At 55.8% G+C, this 16,802-nt stretch overlaps 1 protein-coding gene across 2 annotated transcripts in view; it reads left to right on the plus strand.

The window, feature by feature from the left end:
• Nucleotides 1-16,186, plus strand: part of Unc13a (unc-13 homolog A) — a 42,194-nt gene extending 26,008 nt beyond the window's left edge. Inside the window, exons 27-45 of one of the 2 annotated variants that reach the window (XM_028784780.1) lie at nucleotides 184-269; nucleotides 354-480; nucleotides 1,156-1,252; nucleotides 1,464-1,607; nucleotides 2,796-2,879; nucleotides 3,762-3,839; nucleotides 4,033-4,121; nucleotides 4,466-4,618; nucleotides 5,625-5,748; nucleotides 6,220-6,225; nucleotides 7,663-7,701; nucleotides 8,919-8,948; nucleotides 10,232-10,288; nucleotides 10,507-10,587; nucleotides 10,826-10,973; nucleotides 11,996-12,052; nucleotides 14,214-14,306; nucleotides 14,593-14,752; nucleotides 15,530-16,186. In XM_028784780.1, the coding sequence (XP_028640613.1) occupies nucleotides 184-269; nucleotides 354-480; nucleotides 1,156-1,252; nucleotides 1,464-1,607; nucleotides 2,796-2,879; nucleotides 3,762-3,839; nucleotides 4,033-4,121; nucleotides 4,466-4,618; nucleotides 5,625-5,748; nucleotides 6,220-6,225; nucleotides 7,663-7,701; nucleotides 8,919-8,948; nucleotides 10,232-10,288; nucleotides 10,507-10,587; nucleotides 10,826-10,973; nucleotides 11,996-12,052; nucleotides 14,214-14,306; nucleotides 14,593-14,752; nucleotides 15,530-15,830 (1,954 nt within the window). In that variant the 3' untranslated portion in view covers nucleotides 15,831-16,186. The remainder of the gene's footprint in view (nucleotides 1-183; nucleotides 270-353; nucleotides 481-1,155; nucleotides 1,253-1,463; nucleotides 1,608-2,795; nucleotides 2,880-3,761; nucleotides 3,840-4,032; nucleotides 4,122-4,465; nucleotides 4,619-5,624; nucleotides 5,749-6,219; nucleotides 6,226-7,662; nucleotides 7,702-8,918; nucleotides 8,949-10,231; nucleotides 10,289-10,506; nucleotides 10,588-10,825; nucleotides 10,974-11,995; nucleotides 12,053-14,213; nucleotides 14,307-14,592; nucleotides 14,753-15,529) is intronic. The other variant, XM_028784781.1, reaches the window with a different exon arrangement.
• Nucleotides 16,187-16,802: the final 616 nt, after the last annotated feature.

Here is a 16,802-nt window from a genome sequence, read left to right on the forward strand (position 1 = left end):
GTGTGTGTGTGTGTGAATAGGTGTGTGTGGATGGGTGTGTGTGTGTGTATAGGTGTGTGTGTGTGTATAGGTGTGTGTGTGTGTATGGATAGGTGTGTGTGTGGATAGGTGTGTGTGTGGATAGGTGCGGAAGGTCTGGACACCCCCAGTCTGTCCTAGCACGGGTTTCCATCCATCTCCCAGGTTTCCCCAGGAGCTGAATGTGGGGAAGATTAGTGCTGAGGTGATGTGGAGCTTGTTTGCCCAAGACATGAAGTACGCCATGGAGGGTGAGTCTCTGAGTCAGATGGGCATCCACGCTGGGGCTGTGGAGGCTCCAAACCTCCCGGCTGAGCCTCTGTGCCTCCTGGCAGAACACGACAAACACCGGCTGTGTAAGAGCGCAGATTATATGAACCTGCACTTCAAGGTCAAGTGGCTGTACAACGAGTACGTGGCCGAGCTGCCCACCTTCAAGGACCGTGTGCCCGAGTACCCTGCGTAAGTTCCCGACTCCCACCAGGCCTGGGCCAGAATGTCACCAAGACCCAAGAGGATTCCAGGGCCTATGGGTGTCAGATCCCAACTCCCCGATGCTCAGGGTGTGGGCCCGGCTCCCCACTGGTGCTGGGGAAGCATCTGTGTCACATGGTTCAGAGGGTCAGGGCTAGAAGGAACCCACCATATTGAAACAAAAGCCATGATTAAAATATTTTCAGCCTGTGAAAGCTGAAAGCTCCCTCCTCCTTCTCCTCCTCCCTCCTCCTTCTCCTCCTCCCTCCTCCTTCTCCTCCCTCTTCAGAGTCATCCTCAAGTACCTAGTGAGTGTGAGATGAGCCTGCACTACATTGACCCCATATGTAAATAACTATATTAAAGTAACTAACCAAACTGAAGTGACAAATCCATTGGGGGATTGTTGCTGGGGACAGAGCTCAGGTCACCACGTTCAAGAGCTGGGATTAAAGCCTGTACCCCTTGCCAGGCAGTGGTGGCAAGCCTTTAATCCCAGCACTTGGGAGGCAGAGGCAGTTGGATTTCTAAGTTTGAGTCCAGCCTGGTCTACAGAGTGAGTTCCAGGACAGCCTGGGCTACACAGAGAAACCCTGTCTCGAAGCCTGCACCCCAGTACCAGGTCGGAAGCAGGCGCATCCCAGCTGATCTGTCCCTTTACAGGTGGTTTGAGCCCTTCGTCATCCAGTGGTTAGATGAGAATGAGGAGGTGTCCCGGGACTTCCTGCATGGCGCACTCGAGCGGGACAAGAAGGATGGGGTGAGGAGGCCGTGGGTGGTGGCCAGGGACTGCTAGTGTCCACTGTCCTGTCCTGCTTGTGGGTACCTCCTCCACACATTCAGCAATCATGGGATGTGGGGTCATCATCCAGCCCAAGGCCTCCACCCTCCTGTGGCCTGGGCCCTCAAGGAGTGATGCCATGGTCTAACCTGATGTCATGACCCAGCCTGATGCTGTCTTCTCCCTGCAGTTCCAGCAGACATCGGAGCATGCCCTGTTCTCTTGCTCGGTAGTGGACGTCTTCTCCCAGCTCAACCAGAGCTTCGAGATCATCAAGAAGCTGGAGTGTCCTGACCCCCAGATTGTGGGCCACTACATGCGGCGCTTTGCCAAGGTGTGACCTGGGAGGGGTGAGGCGAGATGAGATGGGGTTGAGGCTAGGCATGGAATTCAATTGGATGACAGTGGAGGTGAACCATGCCACTGAAGATGAAGTCAGGTTGCTTCAGGGCACACGGGGGAATTTAGAGTCAATACAGAACTTGAGGGATAGGAAGCAGTCTAGCAGGGAAGCTATGATCCAGTGTGTCTAAGGCCCTGGTGTCATCCTCAGCACCTGAAAAAAAAAAAGTCAAAAGAGCAAAATGAGGCTTTCCTGATAACTCTAGGGAAAAAAAAAAAAAGTTGAGGAGGGTTAGTGAGATGGCTCAGTGGGTGCAGGTGCTTGCCACCAAGCCTAAAGACCTGAGTTCAATCCCCAGGATTCATAGACTGGAAGGAGAGAACTGACTCCTACAAGTCTGTCATCTGTCCTACACAAGCACGCACGAGACACACACAGGCATACATGCTGACACTCAGCCACCCCACTTCACACAGAAATTCACTACATTTTTAAAGTCTCTGTTTGGGAGGCGGGAGATGAGAGACTGGGTGTGGAGAACTTGCCTGGTGTGTGCGAGGCCCAGGAGCTCATTCCCAGCACCACACAAAGAAAAGTTAAATAAAACAAGGCATAAGTAGACAAACAGAGAAAACAGAGGCAATTACTAACTCCGAGGGTCAAAACAGTGGGGAGGTGAGTGTTCTGGGTTCTGAGTTGCTGTATGACTCTCCAAGGGCTCACACAGGCACAGCTGGCTCTGGGTGAGTTTCACTGGGTGGCCATTCAGCTGGGATTAAGCACTGGCATCTGGATTTCATGTGGGATAGGGTCATGCTGGTGACTGTGGGCTTAATACCATGGTTGGTTCCTTTGTAGCAGAGAAAGGCATGTGGGCATGGTGGCGCTGATATTTAATCCTTGCTCTGGAGAGGCCAGGCTAGCCTCAGCTACACAGCAAGACCCTAGTCTCAAAAAGTAAAAATAAAAAAAATTAAAATAAAAAGATAGTGTACAGAAAACAATTCTTTCATGGGGCAGGGGTCTCCTCTGGGTCCTAGTGGTCATCTGGGATGGACAGTCATCCTGATGTCCACCCCACATACTGTGCAGCTCAGTCACCGTGATGTCTGCAGTGGATGGTGGTGGCAGTCAGGGTCCCTGAGGCTGCAACCCTCTCACCCCTCTCTCTGTCCTCAGACCATTAGCAATGTGCTTCTCCAGTACGCGGACATTGTTTCCAAGGACTTCGCCTCCTACTGCTCCAAGGAGAAGGAGAAAGTGGTGACCTGGGGGCGCCCGTCCTGCCCTCTCCCACCCCCATCCCTCCTGGCCCCACCCAGCTTCCCTCAGGGACCAGGGTACCAGGCTCTGACATGAGGCTTGAGACAACAAACTCCACTGAAGGGACATGGATCTCCAAGCTCATGTGTGACTGTGTGGACTGTGTTGATCTGTCTATCTGTGTCTGGTTGTGTAGGGTTTGTTGTGGTGATGGCTACTTGTTTGGGTTTTTGAGACAAGCTCTCAAAATGAAGCCCAGACTGGCTTTGAGCTTCCTATATAGCCCAGTTTACCCTCAGTCTTGCTATGTAGGTCAAGGTGGCCTTTAATCCAATGTGTAGCCCAAACTGGCCTTGAACTTGCTATGTATCACAGGCTCAGTGCCACTTAGATACTTGACCCAGTTAGCCTCAAACTGGCTATGTAGCTCAGGCTGGCCTTGAATCCCAGATCTCCTGTCTCCACCTTCTGAGTGCTGGGGTGACAGCTGTGTGTCTCTGGGCCCAACCATCTAACTATTTGGTATAGCTGTGTTGAGGCCTGGATCATGAGTGTGTGCATGTCTGTGTGACTGAGCCTGTGAGTCTGGGGGAGTCCTATGAGTGCACATGAGGGTAAGGACATGCTTCCCCTGGTGTCATGGGTCACTTCCAGTGTGTAGCTTCAGCAGAGTCAGGAGAATTATGAGGACTCCTCTCCGCCCCTTCATGACCTTCCTACCCCAGGGGGATACTTCTGCAGGCTTGCTCCATCTGGTCCGAGGGATCCTTCCCCCAGCTCATGCATGTCCAGGGCTATTGCCTCCCACCCCCTAGGGAACCCCTACTTCCCGATCCCCAAGAGGTGGTGGGAAGTCACCAGTCTGATGTTTGCCCTCCACAGCCCTGCATCCTCATGAACAACACACAGCAGCTCCGGGTGCAGCTGGAGAAGATGTTCGAGGCGATGGGCGGGAAGGAGGTAGGCATCAGGATGAGTTTCAGATGGGCTTGCCTCATCACCCCACTCCTGAGATCGTAGACAACAGGCTTGGGTGTGAAGTGCAGTCCTACCAGGGAGGCCTGGCTGCCTGTGCCTGTGCCTTCCCCAGTCCCTTAGATACTTTCCCAGGGGTATGAGAAGACAGGGGTGTTAACGACCTTGCCCCCCTCAGCTGGATGCCGAGGCCAGTGGCACCCTGAAGGACTTGCAGGTGAAACTCAACAATGTCCTGGATGAACTCAGCCACGTGTTTGCCACCAGGTGGGTGGAATCTCCGGGATGGGGACATGTGAGCAGGGAAGACCCCAAGCCTTGGGCTTCCGATGTTTGGCTCGTGCCAGGCGCAGACTCAGACGTAGCTTTCCCACAGCATGGCCAAAGGGGCACCTATGAGTCACTTAACCAATCCCGGCCTCAGTGGACCAGAAGAGAAGGAATTCTGGCCCGACAGTCACATAGGGAGTCTCAGGCGAGAATGTCCACCATCTGGGCTCCCTGGTGCCATTGCCTCCTAGTGCTGGGACCCAGACCACAGAACCTCATTGGGTGGCCTCACCCTCTGGGACACAGAGCCTGGGTTGAGTGCCTTTCTGCTGTGTTCACAGCTTCCAGCCACACATTGAGGAGTGTGTCAGACAGATGGGTGACATCCTGAGCCAGGTGAAGGGCACAGGCAACGTGCCCGCCAGTGCCTGCAGCAGCGTGGCCCAGGATGCAGACAACGTGCTGCAGCCCATCATGGATCTTCTGGACAGCAAGTGAGGGTGGAGAGTAGAGGGGGGCGCAGAGAAGGAGGGGGTGTAGGGAAGACGGCCAGGCACATGGGTGCCTGCTGCTGTTCCTGTGGATGGAGGGTGGCATTCGCATGAGGCGGGCAGGGTCACGAAATACTTACAAGGGTGGATGGAGGGCAGATGTTTAAAATATGGTGGACAGGTCCTTGGAATGTGGGTGGGTGGGTGGGTGGGTGGGTGGATGGATGGATGGATGGATGGGTGGATGGATTGGTGGATGGATGGGTGGGTGGATGGATGGATGGATGGATGGATGGATGGATGGATGGATGGATGGATGTGTGGATGGATGGGTGGATGGGTGGATGGATGGATGGATGGATGGATGGATGGACAGATGGATGGGTGGATGGATGGGTGGGTGGGAGGATGGATGGATGGGTGGGTGGGAGGATGGATGGATGGATGGATGGATGGATGGATGGATGGATGGATGGATGGATGGGAGGATGGGTGGATAGATGGATGGATGAGTGGATGAGTGGATGAGTGGATGAGAGGTGGGTGAGTGAATGGATTTGTGATGGGCGAGTAATAGGTGAATGGATAGTCCATTGATAACTGGCTGGTTTGGGGGATAATGGTGGTGAATTTGGGGGTATAGTTGGTAGGTGAGGGGTCAGCCGAGAAGCCCATGTTGGCAGATTGTCCCTCTCTTCTACTCACCTAAGTCCTCAGGAATTGTCTTGTCCACCCTTGTCCTCGGCTGTGACCTCAGCCCCTTGTGTGTTGTGGTCTTCAGGCCTCCCATTTCACTGGAGTGCACACAGTGTTCTTTCATATTTGAATATCCTACCATGTCTTCCCTGAGCACTCTGTAGCCATACGCCTTCACCATGTGGCCTGGGCATTTTCCCCAGAGCCCCGCTGTCTGCCTTCCCTGAACATAGCATGCGGTGCTCACCCTGTTGGGGCACACCTGTGCGCGGAGGGTGGTGGCCCCTCTCTCTGACCTCAGCCTCATCCCCAGCCTCACACTGTTTGCCAAAATCTGTGAGAAGACGGTTCTGAAGCGTGTGCTGAAGGAGCTCTGGAAACTGGTGATGAACACCATGGAGAAGACCATCGTCCTGCCACCACTCACTGACCAGACGGTGAGGCTCATGTCCCAGGACATGGGAAGCCCAGGGAACGTGGTGCCTTCAAGATAGGGGGTCAGGATAATGACACTGGGGTTCAGGGGGGTCACTCAGGTGTAGCCAAGGGTGAATTGGGAACAATTGGAAAGCTGGCATCAGAGCCCATAGCTATCTCAAGCTCAGTGTCTCCCTAACATCCAGTGAGGAGCTTGGGGACATCTGAGGTGAAAGCTAGTGGTGCCTGCACATGAGACACTAATAATCCAGGCCGAGGGCCCAGGGCTGGCAGCAGGATGCCTAGGGGACAGGGCCTCACGTGGAGGAGGGTGGAGAGGCCTCAGCCAGGTACCTGTAGCTGGGTACTCAGGACCGGTCCTCTGGGCAAGGCTAGGGCTGGGGCGGGGCGACATCAGCTCAGTGTCTGCCCAGAGCCACTCACAGTGACTTATTCCCCTCTCCCTACCCTGCCCCCATTCCGGCTGGCAGATGATTGTAAGTAGAGACCCGTTTGTCCGTCTGTCTGTCCATCGTCGTCTTTCGTTCGCTGTGTGTCTGGATTGGGGCCGCCCCCCACCCTCCCAGTGCCCCCTCCTCCCCTCATCTTGACTTTGTATCTGTGTGCTGGTGGGTGGGGCATTAAGAGGGGTGGGGCTTGGAGGCCACGCCTCTCCCAGACTCAAAAGCAAGACCTACATCCACACTGTCAGCCTACTCCTTCCTGTTTAATCATGTCCCTGTGCTTTGGATGGAAATCCACCAAAGGGTAGAAATCCAGTCTCAAGGGTAGAAAGAGGGGGGTGGGGTCCTCCCTTTCACATGCAAGTGTTTGCCATGCGGTCTGCTCAGTGCACCTCCATGCTTCCCTAGTGCACAAGCACACTGACACATCTGAAGACCCAGCCTTTCTGTATGCAGTCTGGGTGTCACCACTTTGTCTAGACCATGACCTGGGAGAAATGCCCAACCTTGGTTTCTGGGAATGGGAAAGAATTGGGATTTCATACAAGGGCTCACTGAGCTGCCAGAGTGAAAGGGAGCAATCTTGGCATCCAAATGCTTGCCCAGTGGAGACCCCTCAGGAAAACCATCCCCTCCAACAACTCTCTGAGGGTCAGGAGAGGCCACCATGACATTTTACTTTGTCCCAAACTCACATTCCCAGAGGGCACAGCGTGGCATCATGCCCAGTGCCCAGCTTGTAGTTGTAGGCAAACTGTAAAGGAACACAAGGCACTGACAGCTTGGACAGGCCAGTGTCTGTCACAGCTCACCTTCATGTCAGCCCTCTAAGGGAAGTCTCAATGCAATTGATCTGATGGGGAAAGCCAAGGCTAGGAGAGCAGCTTTCTGGCTCAGGCCGTAGATTGAGACAGCTTCAGTTTGGATCTGTCTCAGGGCAGAGTGGGGATGCTTCAACTAACCTGTGATCCAGCAGGTTTCTTTGTACACCAAATGTAAATGGCTTATATTTTGACAGTGGTGTTTACCTTGGACTTGTGCTGACTCTGGTCCTGGCTCTCTTTTCTCCTCCTCTTCCTCCTCTTTCTCCCGTATCCTCTTCCTTCACCTTTTGTCTCCCTTCCCATCCATTCTCTTCCTTCTCTTCCCAAATTTCTACATTTCTACACACACACACACACACACACACACACACACACACATCTGTCTCTCCCTTCTCTTCTTCTTCATCCTCCCTCCTTGTCTTTTAGCTTCCTCCCTGCCTTCTTTTTCACTCCTCCTCTCCCCCTCCTCCCTTTTTTCTCTTTCTGAATCATACACCTTCTCTTCTTCCTCTCCCTCCTCTGTTTCTTAGAAGTGAGCCTCCACATTCCCCAGCATTCCCCAACCCTTAACCAGTGCAGCCCCCTGTCCCCACATGGGAGACTGATTCTCCTGGGTCCTGACCTCCATATGACATTGTCTCTGCAGGGCACCCTCTTGAGAAAACATGGCAAGGGCCTAGAAAAGGTAATGAGGGCCTCGGCTTGCCGGGGTCCGGGTGTCCGGGCGCGAGTGCTCCTATGGTTCCTACTTGGATAGGAAGATCAGCTGAGGCCACAGTGGGAGGCGGCTCTTGATCTGGTCCCTAGGAACTGAAAGTTAGAGCTCAGATCCTTTTCTGGAGGGGTGGGAAGGGGGGGTATGTGCACTGTCCTTATGTCCCTCAGCCCCAGACTCAGCTGACTACCGTGGTTTCCTCCAAGGACCACATGCTGGATGGCCCTGCACTAAGACATGGATTCTTGTTGCTTTAACATATGTTTATTGTAAGGAGCTAGGGCTGGGACCAAATGTGAGCAGTTGCTTGATTGTGAACTTTGACTGCACAGAATGAATGTATCAGGGCTTCTCCATGCCCTGAATGGGTCTTGGTGTTATGACCTGAGCATAGGGTATTTCCACTTCCAGTCAGCTCTCCTGGGGGTGCTGTGTGCATTCAGGTGCTGTCAACGATGTGTGAGTTTGCATGTGATCATGCAAAGCATGTTGTGTGTTCTGGCCTGAGAGGTTCCTGAATGTATTAATTGATGATTTTTTTTTAATTAAGTGTCTGCGGAATCTGTCTGCAGGTCTAGAGTGTGTGTCTGTATGCATACGTGTGCTTGCTTGTATGCATGTGTGTGTCTGCCTGGGGTATGTGTGTCTGAGCGTGCATGTGTATGTCTGTGTATGCATGCATATGTGTGAGGGTGTGCGTGTGTGTGCATACATGTGCTCTTCTGTGTGTGTGTCTGTGTGTGCAAGCATGGGTGTCTGTGTGTGTGAGTGTGGGCAAGTGTGTTTATGTGTATGTATGCATGTGTGTGAGTGTGTGCATATATGTGCAAGTACATGCGCATTCGTGTGTGTGTTTGTGAAGGCACTTGGAGCTTGCAAGGCTAATCAGGGCATTTCAGGCCTCCCCAACACTGGCTTGGGGCATGTGGAGGGTGCAGAGACCTGGAGCCCTCTCTCCTTGCCTTCTCCTGTAGTTGGGGTTATAGCCTTCTAGGGGTTCCCAATATGTGCAGTGGTCAAGGAGTCTACATTCAGAGACAAAGGTAGATGCCTCAGCTGGGAGGAGCTAGTATCCACTTCAGTGAATGGGGGGAGCTCACCCTGTGATTCCAAGGGGCAGGGAAGTCCCACTAAGTATCCTCCCAACACCCATCAGAACTCTGACCTCCGCCTGGTTCTCTCCACAGGGCAGGGTGAAACTGCCAAGCCACTCAGACGTAAGCCTGGCCTCTCACTGTCTGTCTGGCTCCCACCCTATCCCTCTTCCTCCCTGCCCCTTCCTCTCTGTGGTCCGTGCCGTCGGGGGCGTCCTGTGGCCCTGTCTGTTATTTCTTCTTCCTCTGTCTGTCTGGCTTGCTTGTTGGTGGGTAGGGAAGGGTAGTGGGAGGCATGAAGGGTGCTCAAGAGGGGCCCTGCTTTGCACTGGAGAACAGGTGGGTGCAACAAGGGAAACTGAGGCCCAGGCAGGTGGGCTCTGGTAACTCTGGTTCACAGCCTCAGGAACCCTGGAGACTACAGGGCTGTGGTCTGTGTGGTCCAGCAGAAGTGTGCTTGCTGATCGCGCACAGGGCCAGACTGTGGCTTCTGTCCTGATGTGTGTGTGAGGTCCTGCTTTCCATCCCCAGCAGGACAGAATAACACACAGAAAGAGTGACAGCCTGAAGTCACAAAGATTGGTGGTGTCTCCAAACATCCTCCTCTAAACAACCCAACCAGACAGCCCTGGGCCACCTTAGCTAGTGGAGCCAGCCCTCCCTCCCACAAGTTGCTAATTAGCATGGAGATACCAGGCCCAGAGAAGGCAAGGCCTGAAGCCTTACAGCTCAGGGAGGATCTCAGGCTGGAGCCCAGTCTGCCAGGCATTACCTGTGATTACCCTTCAAGGCCACTGGGTGGCTGTGACACTATCTAAAGGGGTAGCAGTTTCTGAGGGGTTAAGTCACCTATCCAGGGCACATTGCCTGGGTGGCGTCTGGTGAGACTCTTGGGGATAGGTGGAGTATACGCAGACACCAGGATGTGAGTTGATGCTCAAAGAGTCCCCCCAGGAGGGGTGGCTAGGGGAAAGGAAACTCCCCCAGGATGGGTCCCTGGAGTCCTCCCAGAAGGTATGGCTGGGGGAAAGGAAACTCCCCCAGGATGGGTCCTGATTGCCCAGCCTGGCCCAGGACCTATTGTCATTAACAAGCCCATCTCTGTCCTCCCTCACCACGACATACATGGCTGCCACGTGCCTGTTTCTCTTATGTCTTCCAATTGTGAGGCCATGGTTGGTATGAGAGGGTGGACAGTGTCCCCAGAGAACTAGGCTTCTCCTGCAACAAGATGCCATGTGCCCCTTGATCTCACTGGGGCTCCTGATCCCTCTGTCCATAGGACTCAAGCATTGCTTGAATCTTTGGACAGGAACCGAGGTGGCGGCTAGCCTTCGGTCGCTCAGTGTGGGGGAACCATTTAGAGAAGGCACACTCTCACCCAAATCGCCTGCTGTTTTCCACAGGGGACACAAATGATCTTCAATGCCGCGAAGGAACTGGGCCAGCTGTCCAAACTCAAGGTGAGGGGGCAGAAGATCTCAGGACAATGGCTAGGGACAGATCAAGAGGCAAAATCCCTGCTCCCAGACCTGAACCCCACTTAAAATACCCTTGAGTATAACGGAAAGAGGTGCTCAGCTTGGGCTGGACCAAGGATAAAGACCACTTATCCACAACACGGAAGGCAAAGACTCTGTCAAAGCTTTGCCCACCTGACCTCTCCCCACTACCCCCACAGGATCACATGGTTCGAGAAGAAGCCAAGAGCTTGACCCCGAAGCAGTGCGCCGTAGTTGAACTGGCCCTGGACACCATTAAGGTAAAGGAGAGGCCCCAGAGGGATCTAAGAAAGGGCATGAGGAAGTGGGATTTGAAGAATGCATAGGAGTTACAAGTAAAGTATATAGGTAGCAAGCAGGGAGGGACTTTCCACCTGTGCACACAGTAAATACAAAGGTCCTGGGGCAGTTGTGGTCTGGTGAACATGGGGAGAGTGAGAGGCGCTTGTTAGCAAAGGCGCTGGGAGCCATCTGCAGCCTCACTGTGTCCGCCCTCAGCAATACTTCCATGCGGGGGGCGTGGGCCTCAAGAAGACCTTCCTGGAGAAGAGCCCGGACCTCCAGTCCCTGCGCTACGCCCTGTCGCTCTACACGCAGGCCACTGACCTGCTCATCAAAACCTTCGTGCAGACACAGTCAGCGCAGGGTAAGGGAATCTGGCGCTTCCCTCCCGAGCCAGCCAGAGTCTCCCCGCCCAGCAGCGGACTCCTCCCCTGAATGGCGGACAGACCTTAATGGGGGCGGGGCACCTGACATCTTGGCACAAAAGGCGATTCTTTCAAGACAAAGAAACAAGGGGTGATTGACAGCCGTTGGAGGGGACCTCACTGACTCCAGAAGCCAGGAATTTAAAGCTTCCAGGGCAACGGAGTGACTGTCACCGAGGGGCAGGACCTGGTTGTTGGCTCTGGGGCGGGACATCTGTGGTACCCTTAGAATAAGGGATGATTGACAGCTTCAGGTAAAATCTGATGTCATGGATTCAAGGCGTGGCTTCCTCCTTAGGGGCGGGGCCCCTGCGCTGTGTCAGAGATGTGGAGTGATTGACAGGGCTAAGAGGCTCAAGGACCTGGCCCTGGGAGGTGTGGGGACCTGGGAGGTGCTGGGCCTCAGATCTCCCTGGACCCCTCTGTCTGTCTGTGCTTCTGTCCCTGTCCCTCTGAGCTCTCGTGCAGCAGCTGAGGCCACGAGGCAGGGCTCCAAGGTCCCTAGCATCTTTCTCTCTGGGGACCCCCGTTCAGAGTTACCCCAAAGGTGCCAACTGGGCAGAGGTTGGTGTCCACAGGCTTTGTTTTTGTGGTGGAACGGGGAAAGTTGTTATCCATGGCCCGCCACACCCCGCATAGCGGGTAGAGCCCAAGTCTCAGTTTCCCCTCCTGTTCTTGTTGCTTTTGGTGTCCCTAGTGTTCCCGGAGTGGGAGGCTGTCTGTCTGTCCGTCCGTCTGCACTGACGTTTCTTTCTTTCTCTCTCCCCTTCTCTCTCTCTCTCTCTCTCCTCTCTCTCTCTCTCTCTCTCTCTCTCGGTCTTGAGCTCTCTCTCTCTCTCTCTCCTTCTTTCTTGCTCTCTTGTTCACCCTGTCACTCGCTGCCCCCTTTCTGCGCCTCCCCCGCCCCCGCCACGCACACTCCCTCCTCCTCTCCTCCTCCCTCCCTGTCCATCCTGGTCAGTCCATGGTGGAAAGGGGACTAGGTTTACCCTTAGTGAAGACGTTTGTCCTGAGATGGGTACGTGCCTGCGCCGCCCGCCACCCGCACGCGGTGCCCGGTGCCTGCGCCCTTCCCCTCGCCTGGCTAGTAAGACCCCGGCCTTCCTGCACGGGGCGCCGCGTCCTCGCACACGGGGAAGGGCGGCTTGCTGGCTCCACCCAGGGAAGGGGTCCCCATCCTTTCTCCCAAGCCACACACACCCCAGGCTGGGCCTGCGGCTTCCATTCCCAGAAAAGTGCAAAAAACTATATGACGTGCATTCAGATCCTAGGTCAGCCTTTCTGTAGCCTGAATCCTCCTCTGTCCTGTCACCCGGAAAACAGGGATACTCAAGAGGGACTTTTCCAGGTGTGCCTGATGGCACAGGCCTGTGGTCCCTGTACTTGGGAGGCTGAGGTAGGGGGATCACATGTTCCCCCCAATCTTGGCGGAACACCCTCCCCCACCCAAAAAGAACATGCATCCTGTCCAGCCTTCCCACAGGCACCTGAGATGTCCTGTGGCTGAGGGTAAAGGCAGCCTCCTTCCCCTACAAGGGACTCCGGTTCTGGCGGGAGGGTGAGGTGTGTGATAGCCCCTTCCTGGTGGAGCCAGCAAACCTGGGGTGGGGGTCGGCACCGCCCCCTCCTCACTTCTTACTAGCCTGGGCCTTGATCTGACCTTTGACATAACCCACCATGTCTAACTCCCCAGCACCCCACCTCTGGCCCGGACTGAGCTTGCTGAAGCATTGGCCTGGGGGGAGGGGCTGAGCATGTGACTGGGGAGGTATCTGAGATGATATGGGTGGCCGCCTGGGGTGGACAGTGCTGGGGCCATGTGCCCCCTTCATGAGCGCAGGAGTCTCCTGGCCCCCCTGTTCCCTGATCCCGTCACTTCCCGCCCAGCACAGGTGACCTGGATGGACCTCTGACGATCACCTTGCCTTCCACACTGTCTTCCTTGCCCTGCCCTGCATGGGGTACCCTGGGGGTGGAGAGCTGCCTGGGGACGAGTGGCTTGGAGAGGTGCTGGTGGCCACAGGTTCACAGGCCCTGTGGACGTGCTCCGAGTCACGGGTTTGCCTAGTTAAAGCAGTAGTTTTTAAGCTGACCCCTCATGGGTCCCCAGCATGATCAGCATGACACTTAAGGGTGACTGGGAGGAGCCGTGCACGTGGCTACCACACAAACAGACCAATTAGTTAACTAGGAAACTAATAGTAGGGGTTTGTTGACATCAGGAAGAGCCGGATCCAGATTCCAACAGCCGTTGGTCAGTTGGCATCCTTGGGGACCTTTGTGGTCAGTTTACAATAAAAGTTAGGAACTGCGTTTCTATTAGCCCAGCCTGGGTCACATGACCACGCAGAGGGCAATCTCTGCTTCCTGGGCAGGAAATGCTCTGTGTGGACCACTGTAACTCTCTGGCCCTCTCTGAGTCATGGCAGCTTTTGATGGAGTCAGGACAGGGGCGACAGAAGCTGTCATGTCAGGGGGTGTGGCATTCCAGGAGACTTCAAAAGGCTGGGGTGGGGCCCTGGGCTCTACGAGCCTGTTGGGAGGGACGCTGCAAGAAGACAGAAAGGCTTCCTTGGAGCCTGAGATGGGAGCTACCAGAGGCTCCTGAGCAGAGGAGGGATGGGGCCTGCTAGGCTGTTTTTATTGTTGTATTGGTGGCGGAGAGGGAGGAGAACCAAATCCAGGAAGCTACTAGCCCAGGGTGTCAGGGCAGGAGCTGGGCCAGGTCTGTGAAGACACACGGGCAGATTCCAGATGAATTTTGAAGGCATTTCAGTCAGGACTTTTCAGTGTCTCAGCACCCAGGGCTAGCGTGAGGTCAGAGAATTGGGTGGACACACAGAGGAGGGATGAAGAAAGCCAGGGAAGAGTCGGCAGCACTGACAACTAGAGAGAATCATTGAAGCAGGCTCAGAAGGCAGGGAGGGCCCAGGAGAAAAATGAGGCAGATGTACTCGGCTCAGAGAGGTTAAGAGACCTGCCTCAAGTCACACAGCAAAGCAGGGAAACCCCACAACTTAGAACTCTTGGCTTCCTAGTGGCGCCTGCCATCCCCTCCCTTCAGTGCCTCTGTGACCTGTGGCTGCCAGTACGGGGGTTGGGGGTGGGGTGACTGAGGTCGTTCCTGTTGAGTGGAAAAGAACCTAGCTCATATCAGACATCTTCCCTGTCCCACCCAGGCTCGGGTGTGGAAGACCCTGTAGGTGAAGTGTCTGTCCACGTGGAGCTGTTCACACATCCGGGAACTGGGGAACAGAAGGTCACAGTGAAGGGTGAGTGGCCCGATGAGGGAAGGAGCCAATTTCAGACTCACTGAAGCTCAGGGGGCACGGAATTGTTTTTCTTTGGTGGTTTAGAAAATGGAAAAATCCTGAAATAAATCGCATCAGGCTTGGCTGCATCCGGGAGTTCCAACAGGCCCCCAGGACTTAGTCCCACTTCCCTAGTCTCCTGTCAAAGAGGCTTGCTGTGGGAATGGAATCTCTTCCCGACCTGGAAAAGCAGAGACTGGTTCCGTCTCACGGGGAACCTCACTAGACGTCCCCTCTACCCCAACAGTGGTGGCCGCCAATGACCTCAAGTGGCAGACTTCTGGCATCTTCCGTCCGTTCATCGAGGTCAACATCGTTGGACCTCAGCTGAGCGACAAGAAACGCAAGTTCGCCACCAAATCCAAAAACAACAGCTGGGCGCCCAAGTATAACGAGAGCTTCCAGTTGTGAGTCGGGTGGGGACGCCCTCGGACGAACCTGGGGTGCCTAGGGGTGGTGGGCGAAGTCATAGCCACGGTGCAAAGGTGGACTCTCGGGTCACGGTCCCTTTTACAGATAGGTAGGCCCCTGGGGAGGCGATATGCTTGAGGTAGAGGTAGGAGGGACGAGGAGAAGATGGGCGATGGGCGAGAGGATCCTGGACGGGAGTGAGGTCACAGGGGATGAGGCCTGAGAAGAGCCAGCCTGCTCCGGTCAACGGCTTTGTCATTTATAGTAGTCGGCTCCGAGTGTGGTGCAGGGAGCGGATGGCCGCCGCACACGGCAGCGGTATACGGGGTCTACAGCAGGCTCCAGCAGGTCCGCGTGGCCGACCCCAGAGCACTGAGAGGGCAGGGTGCAGCAGGGCTCGGAAAGGGGCGTGGCCAGGAGGAAGGAACGGAAAAGGGTGGGCGTGCCCAGGAGGGAGGTGTCGCCCAAACTGCGGCTGCGGCGCCGCAGAGCGCTCCGCTGCGCCTTGGGGTTTGCTCAGTCGCCCGCCCCAGGGGACGCGCTTGGCCGACCCGACCTGGTCCGTGGGTTTCCCGGTGGGCGTGGCCTAGTGGGCGGGCTTCCCGTGGGGACGGCCGGGGAGCGTGGAAGGGCTTCGCTTGCCAGCGTCCCAGGAGTACGAACTACTAACGTGTGTGACGGTGTGGTGTGACCAGCTCGCCGGTGGCTCCCCTGCGTGGCGGCGGGTGACCAGGCTCACGATGGCCTCTCGCTGAGCCGGTCCTTGCCCACAGCTCCCTGAGCGCCGACGCGGGCCCTGAGTGCTACGAGCTGCAAGTGTGCGTGAAGGACTACTGCTTCGCGCGCGAGGACCGCACCGTGGGGCTGGCGGTGCTGCAGCTGCGGGAGCTGGCCCAGCGTGGGAGCGCCGCGTGCTGGCTGCCGCTCGGCCGCCGCATCCACATGGACGACACGGGGCTCACAGTGCTGCGCATCCTGTCGCAGCGCAGCAACGACGAGGTGGCCAAGGAGTTCGTCAAGCTCAAGTCCGACACGCGCTCGGCCGAGGAGGGCGGTGCCGCGCCTGCGCCCTAGCGCGCGTTTTGGCGGCGGGGCGGGGCCTGGGACCGGATGAGGCCCCGCCTTCCGTAGGCCACCAAACTCCAGAGGCCACGCCCCTCCACCTCAGTGGCCTTGGCTGGGGAGGCCCTGCCTCCTGCCCCTGGAAAAGCCATAGAGGGTCCGGTGCCCAGGGCATAGGCTGGGCAGGGCTGCATGGGAGGCCGGGACGCAGCCTCTGGTGTCTGCAAAATAGAGTGCGGGATGGGCTCTCAAAAGCACACGCGCCCTCGGCGCACACCTGGGGCTGAGGGCGCCCCTCCCCGCAGACCCCGCCCTCAGCAGCGGGCTCACCGGTAGCTGGCGACCTTGCCACACCTTAGGCTGAGCTCCGACCAATGTCCCAGCCCCCATCGCTGCTAAATACCCGATTTAGAATTTCCCCGATTCTTCCCCGAGGGACCCCCAGGCCAGGGACCCCCATTGAACCCTCAGGCTGCCAAACAAGATTCCGGTCCTTGCCCTTCCTTCTGGGACTTTAGTCGGAACCAGCCTAGTTAAGAAGGGGGGAGGGTTGGGGTTTTCCCAGAGCCAAGGGCCCCCCATCCCGTCTTTTCTCCAAATCCAGGCTGGAAATAACAGAGAGAACAGAAACTAGGAAGGATATGCTTGTGATAAACGGATGACCCTTTTGTAATTGGCTTTGAACTGCAGCATGTCCCCTGAATGCCACATGCAGTGACAGGGTAGGATGCAGGCTTTCACACAAGATCCAGGCTTCTCCCATGGACAGGGAGCTCAGAGGCTACGTTGCATATTTTGAGCGGGGAGTCGATCCCCACCACACTGGAGCTCGGGAAGGAGTGACTTATACTTTAGGGCATCAAACATGGCTAAAGGGGAAGTGGCCCGATCAGAGAGCAGTCATAGAAAGTTTCTACATTGCTGCCAAGAATGTGGGGGTTTGTGTGACTGACAGAGGCAACATAGTTATGGTGACCTGTGCGT

This window comes from Grammomys surdaster, unplaced genomic scaffold (assembly GCF_004785775.1).
Source record: "Grammomys surdaster isolate TR1022 unplaced genomic scaffold, NIH_TR_1.0 124836, whole genome shotgun sequence".
NCBI lineage: Eukaryota > Metazoa > Chordata > Mammalia > Rodentia > Muridae > Grammomys > Grammomys surdaster.